The sequence below is a fragment of the Apteryx rowi genome, unplaced genomic scaffold (assembly GCF_003343035.1).
Source record: "Apteryx rowi isolate R43461 unplaced genomic scaffold, aptRow1 scaffold_55, whole genome shotgun sequence".
NCBI classification, from domain to species: Eukaryota; Metazoa; Chordata; class Aves; order Apterygiformes; family Apterygidae; genus Apteryx; species Apteryx rowi.
In genome coordinates, this window is record NW_020450816.1 from 1,806,086 (window position 1) to 1,821,473 (window position 15,388).

A 15,388-nucleotide genomic window follows, 5' to 3' on the forward strand; every position below is an offset into this window, starting at 1 on the left:
TTGTGGAGAACAGGGTATCAATATTTTATTCTTCTTCAGCTATAACCCTTTTATTTCCATCACTTAAGTTACTATCATGATATGCACAGTAATTAATGATTCTTATGCACTGACCTGTTTGAAAAGCATAAAGATGTGTAAATTAGTTTGCTAGCATCACATTATTCCCAGTTTACCACTATTTTGTAACATCACCATGAGCTGCAATTGTTATGGTTGAGTATGCCACAGGGAGTTGCAGTTGGTTAGGAAAAACTGGCTTATGCCTCTCTTCTGTTGATATTTTTTGAAAGCATATTTTATCCTCTGTAGATGAAATTTTAAGCTTCTGAAGTGCTTGTATTCCCTTTTTCAGTCTCCAGAGAAATAACTTTACAATGTCATGAATCAACACAATGATTTGACTAATATTGGGCTACTGTTGTGTTTTCTCATGATCTTTGAGGACTCCCATTATATTCTGAGTGTAAAAGCATGCTAATATTCTTATGTTCCTTTATGTTCCTTTCTTAGTTAAATGAATGTTTTTCTGAGATGACATAAGAGCTTTACTTCTGATCTTAATGAGGTTTGATCTCATCCTAATTTTTTTATTCTTTTTCCTGTGTTTATGTGATTGGGCATCTAATGGCAGCTTTACACTAATTATTTTTAGTCTGATATGATGTTAATGATATTGCAAACTTTAAGAAACTTGTTATATGTCAGTGAAGATATTTCTTAATTAGTATGAGAAAATGAGATTTGCTTGTTTTAATTTTCATTTTAAGAGGTAGGAACAATTGAGAAATACTTTTTCATGCTGAGCAGTATATGAAGGAGATCTGTAATTAGGAAGTGATTGGTGTCTGTTTTTCTGTGACACTTCTTTTGTCTAAGATTTCATAGATCAGGAAGGAGAATCTCAGGAATTTATATGCAGCCAAGCCTTAGAACAGAGAAAGAAAATTGATAACTATTATCTGTACATCAAGGAACTGCTCACAGAGAACAAGTCATATACTGTGCGTGAACTTCACTGTAAGGGTACAGAGCTATGGAGGGTTTTTTGCCAAATGACTATGAAATAATTTTGTAGATTTTATTCTTTGAAACAATCACAAAATAAGCTTTGGCAAAACCAGAATGGGCAGACAGAAAGGGAGTGCAGGCACAGAAGCAAAGAATAAAGCAGGGATTGCAATCTTTGTATAGCTGATATTACAAGTTTGTTTCTTATTAATCTGATAGGTGTTTTTTAATACCAGACAGCATACTCTTATTAATAAAAGAGTATTAAGTTTCTATTAATAACATGTAATGTATTTATTTTAGGAGTTATGATCGGAGTTCCAGAAGTTTAGATCAGGAGTCTCCTTCAAAAAAGAAGAAATTTCAAACTAATTATGCATCTACTACTCACTTACTTGCTGGCAAAAAAGTGCCATCATCTCTACAGACAAAATCTAGCGATGTGGAAACAACAGTGTTTTATATTCCTGGGGTGGATGTAAAGGTAAAAGTAATGTATAATTGGACAGGGAAACACTCTTTCTCTCTGCTCAAATATGCTTTAAAACCAACTACATTGTTATGGTATGTTCAAGTTAATATATACAGCATACCTTAGCAAAATCTCAGTGCCGCAGATACTGCTAAAATAGGAATAATGATTCTGTAACACTATGTTGAAAACTGTTAGAGATTTTCAGCTTACCGGCTATTTCCCCTCATTTTCTTAAGAAACAAAACGAAAAACCCTGTATGTACCCATCAAAAGCAGCACTATGTCAAAAGATGCTCTGTAACAATGTATGTGATATACATAATGTAAAGAAATCACTTCCATTAACATTTTGGTGGCTGAAATTAGTGTTCTTTTTTTTTCTTTTGGGTATTTTGTTCTCTTACAGGTAGTTCTGTTCAGTATCTGTAACTGATAGAAGTGCAGCTTAGTAGTTGTCCAACATAATACATGAAGCTCTCTTTCTGTGGCTTGATGTGTAACGTTTATTATACCAGTCAGAATAAAAAATTCTTCAAAAAAATCCTCTTTTCTTAGAAAACTTTCTCCCAAACATCTTCAGACTGTACGGGTCCTCCCCCCCCCCTTTTTTTTTTTGCTGTCCTAGGAAGAAAGGAACTTAACAGAAATGTTCTTGTATTTTAGTAGTGGAATATTTTCATCATGCAGTAAGGCAGAAAGAAAGCTATATGCAGACAGGAACAAATAGTTGGTGTCACATGACGTGTTAGTATCACAGAGAGAAGCTGCAAACTTTATACAATTAATAACCCATGTTTTTAAATGGTTTGTTTCCTCTGTTGCTCTGTTTCATTGATTTTTTTTTTAATTTTTTTTAATTTTTCATATGATAGAGGTGATGTACAAATTTATCTTTTGTACAAAGATTAGATAGTCATATGCAGCGACTATATCTAGAATGTGATTGGAATGTAACATATCTTACTATGATATTTTTGTAAATAATGCAAAAATGTAGAAGAGAAGGAGTGACACAAAACAGCTGTGCAGAAATTGAGTTATTTTTGTGAAGTAAATTGATTTTTATTTGCTTTCAGTTACACTACAACTCTAAGACTTTAAAGACTGAATCGCCAAATACTTCTCGAGGATCCTCTTTGCCAAGAACCCTTTCCAAAGAGTCCAAGCTGTATGGTATGAAAGATACTGCCACATCTCCTCCTTTATCTAGCACTACCCACAGCAAGACTAACACCTTGCTTCCTCCCCAACCCCCACCCATCCCATCAGGTACTTACAGACAATAACCTTCTAAAACTGTCACGGATTTATATTTTTCCTTCATATAATCTACTAGCTTTAGATCTGTCTGCACATTGGTTGAAGCATGATATTTATCAAGTCTACACATTGGCTACAGAAACCCAATTCCAGAAGCATGAATGCAGTTCATAAAGCTGCATTTTTAGAAATCTCTTGTTAAACCAGTCTCAGTAATGTCTGTCATAGTCACCATGGTGTATCACAGTGATGGGCCATCACTGCATTCTCTCAATTTTCATTTAACAAAGTAATGCTCATTACTGGAGGATAAAGCTTAAGTATCTGTATAAAATGTGCCATGCTGATTGCTTTATTCATAATCCAAGAAAAATAAGTTAGATGAATCCTTACATCCATACGTTACATCATTTGAAGAATACGTTAAGTTTTCTAGTGCTTTTTGCCATGGAAGTAATGTATAGAAAAATGCTTTCTGGAATTCGGTTGTTTGCTGTAATACTGAACAGCTGTTTGGAGGTATTTGTATTAATCAAAATACCAGATTAGTGACCTCAACTGTTGCAGTCCCTTAAATAACTGTGATTTGGAATAACCTGAGTTCTAATACCTAAAGCTTGTTATATCTCAGATGATTCCTGTTTTCAAGCAGGAGTCCTTGTTACGTCATGTCAGATCTAGAGGTATGTAGATTGCACCTCCACCTTCTGAGACTTTCACTCCTCTCTCCTTCAGCATTTGAATATTAATTTAGAAACAAATAGCCAGAATTTGTGAAAATTTGAGCAGGAAGAAGTAATAACTGAAAACGTTTTTTATAAAACCAGCTGAGGTGCTGGGAGAGAAGAGTGGAAATGGGGACACCTTCAGTTTACCCACGCTGTTTAGCCATTAGCTCTGACTCCTTTAAATGTCCATCCTCTTTGATTGCTGAATATTGCATAGTCTTGATTTATGCTACTTTTCTTCAATTTTGTTTTGTACTTACATATCTTCTTTCCATTCTTTGCCTATAAATTCTTACCAAGTCATGTCTAGTTACCAAGTCTTGCTGTTTTTGTATCTGTAAGCCCCACATTTGAGGGACTTACATAATCTGCATTTGTATGACAATATGAATGTCTCCCCAAACTAGAGATTGCAATTATTTTATTTCTTTATGTATTTATATTTTTATAAAAATTTATTAGTTTATGAATGGTTTTACAACACTTAAATATTTATTATCTGTATTACTTTTCCCCTTGAATAGAAACTATTTTGTCTTAGTGTCTTTAGTCTGCAGTAAGAGCAAGATGGGACAATCTAGACAGTCAGAGGCATGAGACAGAATAGCTTGCATAGCATGAAAATTCATTGTTTGCTTAGTAAATAAAAGGATTTTTAAGCTCTCTTGTAGGCACTCAGTTAATATATATCTTTTTCTTGGAGAACCTCAAATCATTATCTCTTATTTGAATATGAATGATATCTTACCTCTGGTTGTACTATCTGATTCTTACAGGTAGTAATTAATGTCTGTGTTACATATAGGTGGTAATTGAGCTGTACTAATATCTTCTGTGCATAACTTGCCAAAAGTTTCTTTATCTTTTGGTGAGCATGGATCCAAGTGCTAGCCTTCTCCACCAATTTAAGAGAGAACAATCCTTCCGTTAGTTTATGCTCTGGTTATCTCCAGGTTTTGAAAAATGCTCGTTTCGAATCTTCAGTTGTTCTTTGCATAAATGCAGTTAGACTTGCCATTTACAGTTTTAATCTTGTAATATTTGTTTTTCAGTTTAAACTGACGTTCTTCCCAAATTCATTTATGTCATTTTCCTAATATTCTTTCATCTCCAGTCAGCTGTGGTCACTTTGTGTTGTCTGTTTGGGGAAGAATTTTGTGTGGCTGATTTCAATGCTATTTTGAAAGAAGCAAAGGGGTGCAAGAGTCCCTGGTTGGGAAACAAGCACAATGCAATTACAATCAAGCATGATAGACTTATAGTTGTTTTCACACAGGTTTTTTTTAGTGAAACCTTATGGTTTAATTTTTTTCTAATTATTCTGATTTATACCTTTTCAGATGATGATGATGCAGAGGATTAGAGGAAACAGCTGTTAGTTATGAAATATCACCTAAAGTTTATCAGTTGTAGTTAAATAGGACTACATTAGACAAATTTATCTTTTCAATGTTGCAGCCAAAGGGAAAGGAAGCGGTGGTGTGAAAACTGCTAAACTATATGCGTGGGTTGCACTCCAGTCATTGCCAGAGGAAATGGTTATTAGCCCATGCTTACTGGACTTTCTAGAGAAAGCTCTTGAAACCATTCCGATTACACCAATTGAAAGGAACTATACAGGTAGGTTGTACCTTTATATTCTAGTGTTCTAGGCTTTTGTCTTTTTTTTGTCTTCTGATGGCATTGAGCCGCTCTTCCCTTTAAATTCCACTTTCTAATGAATACTTGTACTTGTTAAAAGCTGTTAGTTCACAGGATGAAGACATGGGGCAATTTGATATACAAGATCCCTTAGAAGAGTCCACAACGTCATTAGTATCATCATCGACATCAGCATATTCATCCTTCCCTGTAGATGTGGTGGTTTATGTACGGGTTCAGGTGAGGTTTTAATTCAGTATTCAGTATACCAAATAACTTCAGTCACAATCTTTGAGACAGGCCATGCTTCTAAGAGATTTTTTGTTTTGGTTTGTTTTTGTTTTTTTTTAATTATTTTCAGGTGCCCATTCTGAGATATGCATATCTAGTGTGATGATAGATAAAACTTCTTTCAGCAGTTCTGACATCTTTCGGTCCCATGGAGACCAACAGAAATGAGCTGTTTTGAAAAACCACAGAAGTTCTGAGCATTTTTAATCATAACTACTTTTTAATTGTTGTCAGAAGCATTATCTTTGTTCATGCTCATTCGTGAGCAGACTTTGGTCATCCATAGGTTCTCCTTGTATATCTTGGAGTTTTTTGAAAATATCTTTCATAACTAGTATTTACATCTATTATTTATAGATACTATTACAAAACAAAAACAGTACTTAAAGAATTTTCTCAGTTTATGCTAGGTGTAAAAATGTAGGAATGTATAGTTCTTATCTGTAAGGTGTATTCACACTGCTTAATATTCTTTGGGTCCGGGCTCTCTGTATGTGTCAGAGAGAAAAGTGCTACTGCAGTGTAATGCAGAGCACCTGAGTTTGATCTGAATGCTGCTACTACATTTTCCCACTTTGCTCAAACAATGTTTTTTCATAGTGTAAATTTGATTATGTTTCCACATTGAACAACTTATTCTGACAATTTTTTTTATGCCTATGAAAATTAACCACAACAATTTGTAGCCTCTCTCAGCTTCTGCAAACTCAACTCAGCTGGGCAAGGATGTGTTGGGGGGGGGAGGGGTGTGAGGCTTCCAGGATCGGCTCAAGGGTCAATTGTTTTTGTGCGGTTCTTGCATGAAAGGAATGAAGTTGTGGATTGACTTGCGGAGAAGGGAGAGGGGAAAGCGCATGTCCTCTACTGCATCCAAGATTCCTCCATTTGAGTTTTCTAACAGCTTGTCCCAGATAATAGATCTGGTGAAGGAGGGATTCCTTGAAGTGAACCTATCTATATGAACTTTATAGAGTTACCTTATTAATTCTAAAACCAGTCTGAAAAGGTTGTAATATGCTTAGATTAAAAAAAATTAAATGTGGCACACTATTATTATAGCTCAAACTTGGGGTGTTTTTTAGTATTCTGTACTTCTTAACTGAATCCTTTATTTTCTCCCTCTGCTTTAGCCCTCCCAAATCAAGTTCAGCTGCTTGCCTGTATCAAGAGTTGAATGTATGCTGAAGTTGCCCTCTCTGGATCTTGTGTTTTCTTCAAACCGAGGAGAACTGGAAACATTAGGCACAATGTACCCAGCAGAAAATGTGTTAGTTGGTGGCACTGCTTCACAGAGTGGTTCAAAGAATTCAGTTAGTAAATCTGGAGCACCAGGTAATATACATACGAGTGATTACACTATATGCAGCTTGTGGCAAAAAAAAAAAAAAAAAAAGTTCTTTTGTCTAAAATTATAACAAAAGATAAGCTTTTACAAACCTATGTTTAATATATTAGTGACCTCGGTAGAATTTCTTCATATTGTATCAGTTTCCTAATCTGTTGTAAAAGCTTGCACAGATGCATTATATTGGAGCTTTTTTTTGTCTTGGTTAAACAAGCTCAGTTATCCATTATAAAAGGCTAGCATCAGTACTTAGAATATTTAAGTTACATTGCTGCTAGGAGGGTGTAATTTATTGTGCATTTGTTCTGTTTAATAATGTTAATAGTATTATTTCATGTTTGCAAATGCTTTCATATAAAACTAACTTTTGGAAAAAAAATTTGACTTCAGGTTCATCACCTGGACTAGGCAGTCCTCTTGGCAGAACCCGGCACAGCAGTAGTCAGTCAGACCTGACCACCTCTAGTAGCAGTTCTTCAGGCCTGAGCTTTACTGCCTGCATGTCTGATTTCTCACTTTACGTGTTTCATCCATATGGAGCAGGAAAACAAAAATCCGCTGTTACTGTTCTAACTCCTGGATCAGGAGCTTTAGGTACAGAATAAATTTGTGTTTGCTTTAATGACCATTCGCTAAGGCTTGATTTTTGAACTGAAGATCCGAAACAGTCACATAAGACTAAATTTTCTCCTTTCTATTTCTAGGTAACGTGGATGAGGAACCTACTTCAGTCACAGGCCGGAAGGATTCTTTGAGCATTAACCTTGAGTTTGTGAAAGTCAGCCTGTCGAGAATAAGGCGTTCAGGAGGTTCCTCCTTTTTTGAGAGTCAGTCTGCAAGCAAAGCTACAAGCAAGATAGATACTACACTGATAAACATATCTGGTAAATGCTTGTTTCATTTTAATTATGTTCCTGTCTATTCATCTAATGAGAGAACTGCTGTTCCAGTGATACACTTTACTCTCACCAGCTTTTGTGGATGTTATTTGAGAGCTATCTATCTGTTGTGTGCAGTAAAATTTTTGTTCTTTTAGAGTGAAGTGGTGATTGACATTAAACTTTCAATTGTATACTTGCAGTACCTATTTGCAGATGCACCTTTTTATCCTCCTAACTCATTTAATGTAAACAGATAGGTTTGCTCAAATGTGTCTCTGACATCAGTCTTACAACTCTTGAATATTTTGAGATAAAGCTAAATTGTTTGTGTTTAGTTAGTTAGTCCATGTCGTGTTAATTGTATTGCAGGTATTTCTCACAATAGGTATGATCTGGAGAAAGTGATTTTAAGTCAGTAATAGTAATTTTAGTCTGTCAACTTCATTGTGTGGTCTTAGTATGCAGAAAAGAGTGGTTATTTTCCACCTGCTGGCATAATATTTGTATCTATCTATCTGTCTATCTATATATTTGTCTTCAGATATGCAATCCCATGGTAAGCATAGGTAGCCTTGTGTCTGAGAAACTAGGGTCTTTGAACAGTATTGTTTGGGTGGTATCTGCTCCCTTCATTCTGTTAACCTCACTTGAGAACCCCAAAACTTTGACTGCAATACGGTAATGTATGACTACGTAAATAGCAATGTGGTGAAACATGTAGTATTATCTATTTTCATTTACATAATTTGCTTCAATACCAAACCAAATAGCTTGCTCAGCTTTTAAACTATTTTTTTTAGCTATGCCAGTAGTTCTTGTTTCCCACAAAAAAAAAAGGTTCTTTTCTACAGTATTTCATTTATTCCTCACTAGCATGCATCATTGTTAGTGTAAGCAATAGTTTTGAAATCCTCAAACTCTAAATATGTCATTTCACCTGGGTATGGCCTGCCAGTCAGTTTTATTGGTGGTGATCGAAAAAAGCCTAGATAACCAAGCAATGGCTTCTTAAGGCAACAAGTTGAAAGGACTACAAATCGCCAAGAACAAGGGAATTGGGGGCCTTTGAGCTGGGCTTCTGCGTTTCCAGCTTGTTTGGTACAATTCCACTGTGTTTGCTCAGTGTTGTGTAAGCATGCTGTACCAACTTGCTTGCTAAAGCTGGAAAGCAATCGCAGTATGGATACAATGTCCATATGGTACAGGCTCAAAAACTCTCCACTTGCCAGAGTCGGCAACAAGTGAATACAGTTCTTCAGCAGGCCATCCAGTGCTCAGCTATGAAGCTCTTTTACGTCACTAGTCCGTAGGAACAGAAAGATAAGAAAACTCAGATTCTTATTGCTGTTTCATCTCGCAATACATTTTATAACAGAGATAAACTACTATAATTTTACACTAAATTTGTTCCCAGAGTTGGTTAAGCTTTCAGTTCAACCTATCTTAGTAATCACTAAGCATCCATTTTATTTTCATAATCCTGTCTTCAGAAATGGATGTTTCAGAACTGTTACCTGAATAGGACAAAATCTTTTGCAGATGCTCAGTATCGTCTTTCTTTTTTGTATGAGAACTAGAAATAGTCAAGCAATCTCCCCATAGAGAAAAATCAAAGTGGATTGTATAGTATAATTAAACATGCTATTATAGAGATGGTATACCATGCCCTCTAAATATGAAAGCTGAATCTCCTGGCTCACAAGCTGTGTTCTTTGTGTTCTTCATGATCAGTTTGTTTTAACATGATGTCTGTGTGTGGTTATTAACTTTGCCTGTCGTGCGGCATGTCTAAGCTGGCGGGGTAACTCTCCCATCTCTGTTCAGTTACTGGCTCTCAGACTTCACCACCTGCCTCCTGTGAAACTGCACTAAGAGCCGCACTCCTGGATGCTCAAAGAACCGCAAAGTAACAGTGGTTTTAAAGATTGTTTCTGCTTTGCCTGTGGGATCCTGAGTTCCTGGGCAAACAGCAGCATGGTTGTGATTAATATGCCCTTAAAGCCCACAGGTGGTGAGTCTGAGACATATACAATGGAAGCGGGGACCCAACATCAGTTGTATTCATAGGTTCCATCTTGTCTTTATAAAATGCATTTGTATCTAATATTAGATTTGGACAAATAGCAACACCTGAGGAAAACTGCAGTTTTTAGTAACTATTTTCCCTTATAGCAGTGACTGTACTGCTGGGTAGAGAAATATTTGACTACGCTGAAGGATAACACCCTCAAAGCCTATTAACCGGATTGGGTTAACAAAACCTGTTACTACTGAGTGCTTACAGTTGTGTTTGTTTGCTTTTTCTTTGTCAGCGGTCTGTGATATAGGATCTGCTTCTTTTAAATATGACATGCGGCGACTCAGTGAGATTCTAGCTTTCCCGAGGGCTTGGTACAGGAGAAGCATTGCTAGACGGCTCTTCCTAGGTGATCAAACAATAAATCTGCCAGGTAAGATACTCCTTCTCATGGAAAACCTTTTGTGCAATGGCCTATAGTAGGATTTGCATAAACATACATTAGCTGTGTATTACAACTTATGTAGCTGGATAGAAATGTAGAAATGAAAATGTATTACAATCTCCTTCCTGTGCGGTCACTCTAATAGACATTTTCCATCTCTAATCTTTAGGGGTTTTTTTGTTTTTTGTTTTACTTAAGTAGGTCATTGAGTTGTTTAAAGAGCTTATAATAATTAACACATTGGAAAAATATTAATTACAAGTGAAATTTATTTCAAAGCTTGACACTCTCTAAACATTTCTCAGTAGGCGGGAGGATACTGTGAAAGAGAAATGAAATAGTTCTGCTGCCTTTCATGTGCTACTTTTTTCCAGTAGCATCGGGTCCCGGAACACCGGATTCCATTGAAGGGGTAAGCCAGCACCTTTCTCCTGAATCATCACGGAAAGCATACTGTAGGACATGGGAGCAACCCTGCCAGTCTGCCTCATTTACACACATGGCACAGTCACCTAATGTCTTTAATGAGCATAATGCAAACACCAGTATGTCACCTGGGGCAGCATCTCATAGCTTAAAGTCTCCAGCTGTTACAAGATCCAGGAGTGTGTCTGACTCTTCAGTGCCTCAGAGAGGTTAGTAGAGGATGATTTTTTTTTTTAAAATTCTTTAGAGGATTTCCAGCAGTTATATGAAAAATGAATGTTTTTACTACTTTGTAGGAAGCAGTGCTAAAATGTTCTTTTTCACTTGTGCCTTGGAGTGGAGAGCCAGTGGCTTAGGAAAATGTCTGAAATGTACAAATCAAAATGCAGTTGATTATAATACTTTCTATAAACTGTTGGAATTTCTTTTACTGGAGCAGGAGTTACCTAGCTGGGGTTAGCTGAGTTCTGCAGCTTAATTTTGATTGTGTTTTTATTTTCTTTGTTTTCTGTTCTCATCCAATTAATTACCATGTTCTTAGCAGAGAAGGGATATCACAACTCACAGATAATGTCAGTTATTTCATTTCATCTGACTGAGACTTAGGGCTCATACTAAATGATCCAAATAAGGATAATTTTTATATAAGAAATAAATGCAGAGTTACTTGTAATTTCTTTTACTATGAATGTTAGTTGTATTTTATAGCAATGTAGTGCTAGCTGTTTGGAGTATTTCTGGCATTAGATACAGGTAGGAGGTTTAGAAATATAGTGCTTATTTTTACTCTAGGAAAAATATCTATGAGAAAAGAAAGAACAGGTATTTTGTCTGTATTTAGGAAGCAAGATGTTAGTATATGAACAGTTTTTTAAAAGAAGACACGGTTGGAGAAAGATTTATGGCTGGTAAAGTGGTTTGTTCATAGGCAATGCAATTTTGCAGACTCTTATTTTGTAAGACTATCTCTAGGATTTTTGTGAAAGGAGTAAGGAAAATTCTAACTCTTGAAGTCCTGACTTGGCACTTGTGCAAATAAGCACTGCATGAATATTCAAATACTTACGATTCATGTTCTGAATGCACTTTTTTTTTTTAAGAGTTTAAGAGTTAAAAAAGCTCTTGCATGACTGACTGAAAGATTTTGGTAAAAATAAGTGTGTAAAAAGACTCCATTTCTATGAGCAGCACCTACTGTAAATCCTCTGGTTCTCTCCTATTCTTGTAATTTCACAGTACACCTTAAAAAAGATGTTGGTCTGTCCTTTACTAGTGTCTTTTAATGTATCTACTCTGCCAGTTTTTCCTAGTAGGTGCAATCTTTTAAATTTTTGTCTACTTTTTCTTTAGATACTCTCTCAAAAACATCAACTCCCTTTAATAAGTCAAATAAAGCTGGGAGCCAGCAAGGAACACCATGGGAAACGCTGGTTGTATTTGCTATGAACCTGAAACAATTAAATGTCCAAATGAATATGAGCAATGTAATGGGCAATACTACGTAAGTATAAAGCAAGATCAAACGTGTTTTAGCAGACTGTGTTGTTTTGGGAAAAGACTACTGCTCCCTCAGTTTACTAACAGCCTACTGTCTTGTAGCTTTAAAACCCTACCTTTTTTCAGTTCTGAACTGTGAAGCCCCTCATGAATACTGGTAGATACTTAATCATGAAGTCACATGTGCCTAATCCACATTATTTGCTAGTTTGCAGTAAATAATTTTCTGTTTCTTATTTGGCATATTAAAAAATTGTTCATTTTCACCTCTGTTCTAGGTGGACCACCAGTGGTTTGAAAAGCCAAGGTCGCTTATCTGTGGGTAGTAGCAGAGATCGGGAAATTAGCATGTCTGTTGGTTTGGGAAGATCACAGCTGGACTCCAGAGGGGGAGTTGTTGGAGGTACCATAGACGTTAACACCTTGGAGATGGTGGGTAAGTTGGAAACCTGGTCAGTATTAATATGTGCCCTGGACAATGAACATGAAAAGCTAAAGTATATATGCCATACCCTCCTTTGTGAACCTGGTAGTATATGAAGACTTTGGATTCTCACTTGTGCCTTCTGACTGCTGAGCACACTTTGAATTGCAAGGATAGTTTCCTGATTGGGGGCTGATTCAGTCTCAGGGTAGCTTTAAATTACAGTAGCCAGCTCTGCTCCCTATACTCCCCATAGCTGTCTGGACAGATGGCAACTGAAAAAGTTTGATGGCATTTCGGCTCCTCCTAGAATTTCCCAAGTGCTTATGGCCTAGGAAATGCAAAAGTAGCTTTGGAGAGGGACTGGATCTTCTAGCTCCTCACCAGTGTGAGGATCTCCCCATGCACCTGAAGAAAAGTGTCTTCACAGTCCCTCTGCATCATGTGGACGGCATAAGAGTGATATCCACTGATAGAATCTCTTTATTTTTAATGCTATATTTCTGTATTGCTTTGGTTCTATTTCAGCTCATATTTCTGAACACCCAAACCAACAGCCCAATCATAAAATTCAAATTACTATGGGTTCTACTGAAGCACGTGTTGACTATATGGGGTCCAGTATCCTAATGGGAATCTTCAGTAATGCAGATCTTAAACTACAGGATGAATGGAAAATTAATCTGTATAATACTTTGGATTCAAGCATCTCTGATAAAAGGTAATGCTGTTCGCTATGTTTAGTTTCCAAGTTCTGCCTGTATGGATTCTGCCCAGTGGTGCTAACAGAAAGTAAGAGCATGCTAGAAAGCAAAAGGTCTGTTTTTTATCATGAGTAGTGAATGTTCTTGTTACTTCTAATATCTAGTGAGATATTTGTCCATGGGGACTTGAAATGGGATATCTTCCAAGTGATGATTTCAAGATCAACCACACCAGACCTGATAAAAATAGGAATGAAACTCCAGGAGTTCTTTACTCAGCAGTTTGATACAAGCAAGCGAGCTTTGTCTACTTGGGGACCTGTTCCTTATCTCCCTCCAAAGACAATGGCCAATAACTTGGAGAGAAACTCACATGAGCAGTGTAAGTGGCACAAAAAGTTGTCCCATAGTATACTTTTCAAACAGGATGTTTCTAATTGCAAAAATTAATCTGAGCAACTTTATACATGCAAGTATATTTGTTTGAATTTAAAAAAAATTTCTTCAAAAATTTTTTTCATGTAAATTTGGGCTGGCAATAACTTTTCGAAGAAGAGGGCAAGGATCTTGGGCACCCTCCTGTACTTTTGGTACAAGAATGAACTAATTTATTTTCAAGTTTTAGTTAAAAATGCATGCTTTTGTTAAAACCATTTTGCAGTTTGAAAATGTAACTTTTAAAGTCTCTTTCATAAAAATTATTTCTACTTTGAGTAGCATTTGAGTAGCAGTGGAAATGTGATGTTTTTCTTATTTTGTTAATCATGAGCTGAAACGATCTTTCATCTGAACCCAGTAAGTCATTGATTTCCAAGTATGCTTGTTTAGATACTCTTAACTTACAACCATCTCACAGATGACAAAGGTGAAACAGTGTCAATGAAGTAAACTAAAATATCAATCAAAATTAATATTTTTAATAAAACATAGGAACTACAGCAGCAATCTTTTCCGTATCTTCCTTTTTCTGATGTTTGTTTCTCTCTTGCTACTGCATATCTTTCCAGTGTTGGATGCAGCTCATCATCGCCATTGGCCAGGAGTTTTGAAGATGGTGTCCGGGTGCCATATATCCTTATTTCAGATGCCATTGCCAGAAGATGGAATGCAGTTTGGAGGATCCATGAGCTTGCACGGAAACCATATGACACTGGCTTGTTTTCATGGACCTAATTTCCGTTCAAAATCTTGGGCCTTATTTCACCTTGAAGAACCCAACATTGCATTTTGGACAGAAGCACAGAAAGTTTGGGAAGATGGTAATATAAAGCATTTCTTCCTCTCTGCATTTACTTTCTTTAATGAATTTTAAGAATTTATTGATATATAAGAGGAAATCAAAGAAAAACTTACTTCGAAGTCTGAATCAAGATTATTTCCCAGAAATGTACTGCTTATGTAAAATAATAATCTGTTCCCTCTCCTACATCTTTACCACCATTTGCTTTATCTATAGAATAAAGAAAAGTATAACCTGAAGTATAGTAGATAAGTCCCTGGCATGCCTCTGAAAGGGATTGGCTGCCTTGTTAATTGTTTGTCTGTGTTTATGCAGTCCTTGGCTTCTGCGTGTTGAATTTTGAGGGTCTTATATCACTTATGTTTGCCTTTATATTGAGAAGCCTTTACTGGCTGTAGCTACTGTGAGGATTTAAACTTTGTTGTTTGCAAGCTTTACACCAGTTTTTAATGCCACTGGCGTACTAATTATTCCTGTTATATACCTGTGTGCTTTTTCTTTTTTCCCCCCCTCTCTCTCCACACACCCTGTGCCTTCAATGCAGGTTCCAGTGATCATTCTACGTACATTGTGCAAACCCTGGACTTTCATTTGGGCCATAACACGATGATCACCAAACCTTGCGGAGCCCTTGAAAGCCCTATGGCAACAATCACAAAGATAACAAGGCGCCGCCATGAAAACCCCCCACATGGAGTTGCCAGTGTGAAAGAGTGGTTCAATTATGTTACAGCAACAAGGAACGAAGGTTAGATTTGCGTTCATTAAGTTTTGGGTTTGGTCTGCTTGTCAGGCAATGCCAATTGTGCTGTTTAAAAGCTGCTCCATTTCAGGGGAGCCAGGGAGGAGGGAGTTCTCTTTGAAAGGATGGATGTAGTTTCTTGTTGTGGTGCTTATGGTGAATGGTGGAATAAAACATAATACACTGAATAGCTGGAAGTGTTACTGAGCTCAAGTCCTTTTTCAAGTCCTTTTTCTGTTCTTAATCCTTTCCTTTTTCTCC

At 36.5% G+C, this 15,388-nt stretch overlaps 1 protein-coding gene across 11 annotated transcripts in view; it reads left to right on the forward strand.

The window, feature by feature from the left end:
* The window catches only part of KIAA1109 (KIAA1109 ortholog), a 129,882-nt gene that overhangs the window by 108,895 nt on the left and 5,599 nt on the right, over positions 1-15,388 (forward strand). For 8 of the 11 annotated variants that reach the window (XM_026081481.1, XM_026081479.1, XM_026081489.1 and 5 more), the window contains 15 exons: positions 1,315-1,495; positions 2,563-2,755; positions 4,933-5,094; positions 5,216-5,355; positions 6,537-6,738; positions 7,142-7,345; positions 7,456-7,635; positions 9,945-10,082; positions 10,469-10,729; positions 11,871-12,021; positions 12,296-12,453; positions 12,970-13,162; positions 13,310-13,527; positions 14,153-14,404; positions 14,930-15,133. In XM_026081481.1, the coding sequence (XP_025937266.1) occupies positions 1,315-1,495; positions 2,563-2,755; positions 4,933-5,094; positions 5,216-5,355; positions 6,537-6,738; positions 7,142-7,345; positions 7,456-7,635; positions 9,945-10,082; positions 10,469-10,729; positions 11,871-12,021; positions 12,296-12,453; positions 12,970-13,162; positions 13,310-13,527; positions 14,153-14,404; positions 14,930-15,133 (2,837 nt within the window). The remainder of the gene's footprint in view (positions 1-1,314; positions 1,496-2,562; positions 2,756-4,932; positions 5,095-5,215; positions 5,356-6,536; positions 6,739-7,141; positions 7,346-7,455; positions 7,636-9,944; positions 10,083-10,468; positions 10,730-11,870; positions 12,022-12,295; positions 12,454-12,969; positions 13,163-13,309; positions 13,528-14,152; positions 14,405-14,929; positions 15,134-15,388) is intronic. The other 3 variants (XM_026081482.1, XM_026081487.1, XM_026081488.1) reach the window with 2 other exon arrangements.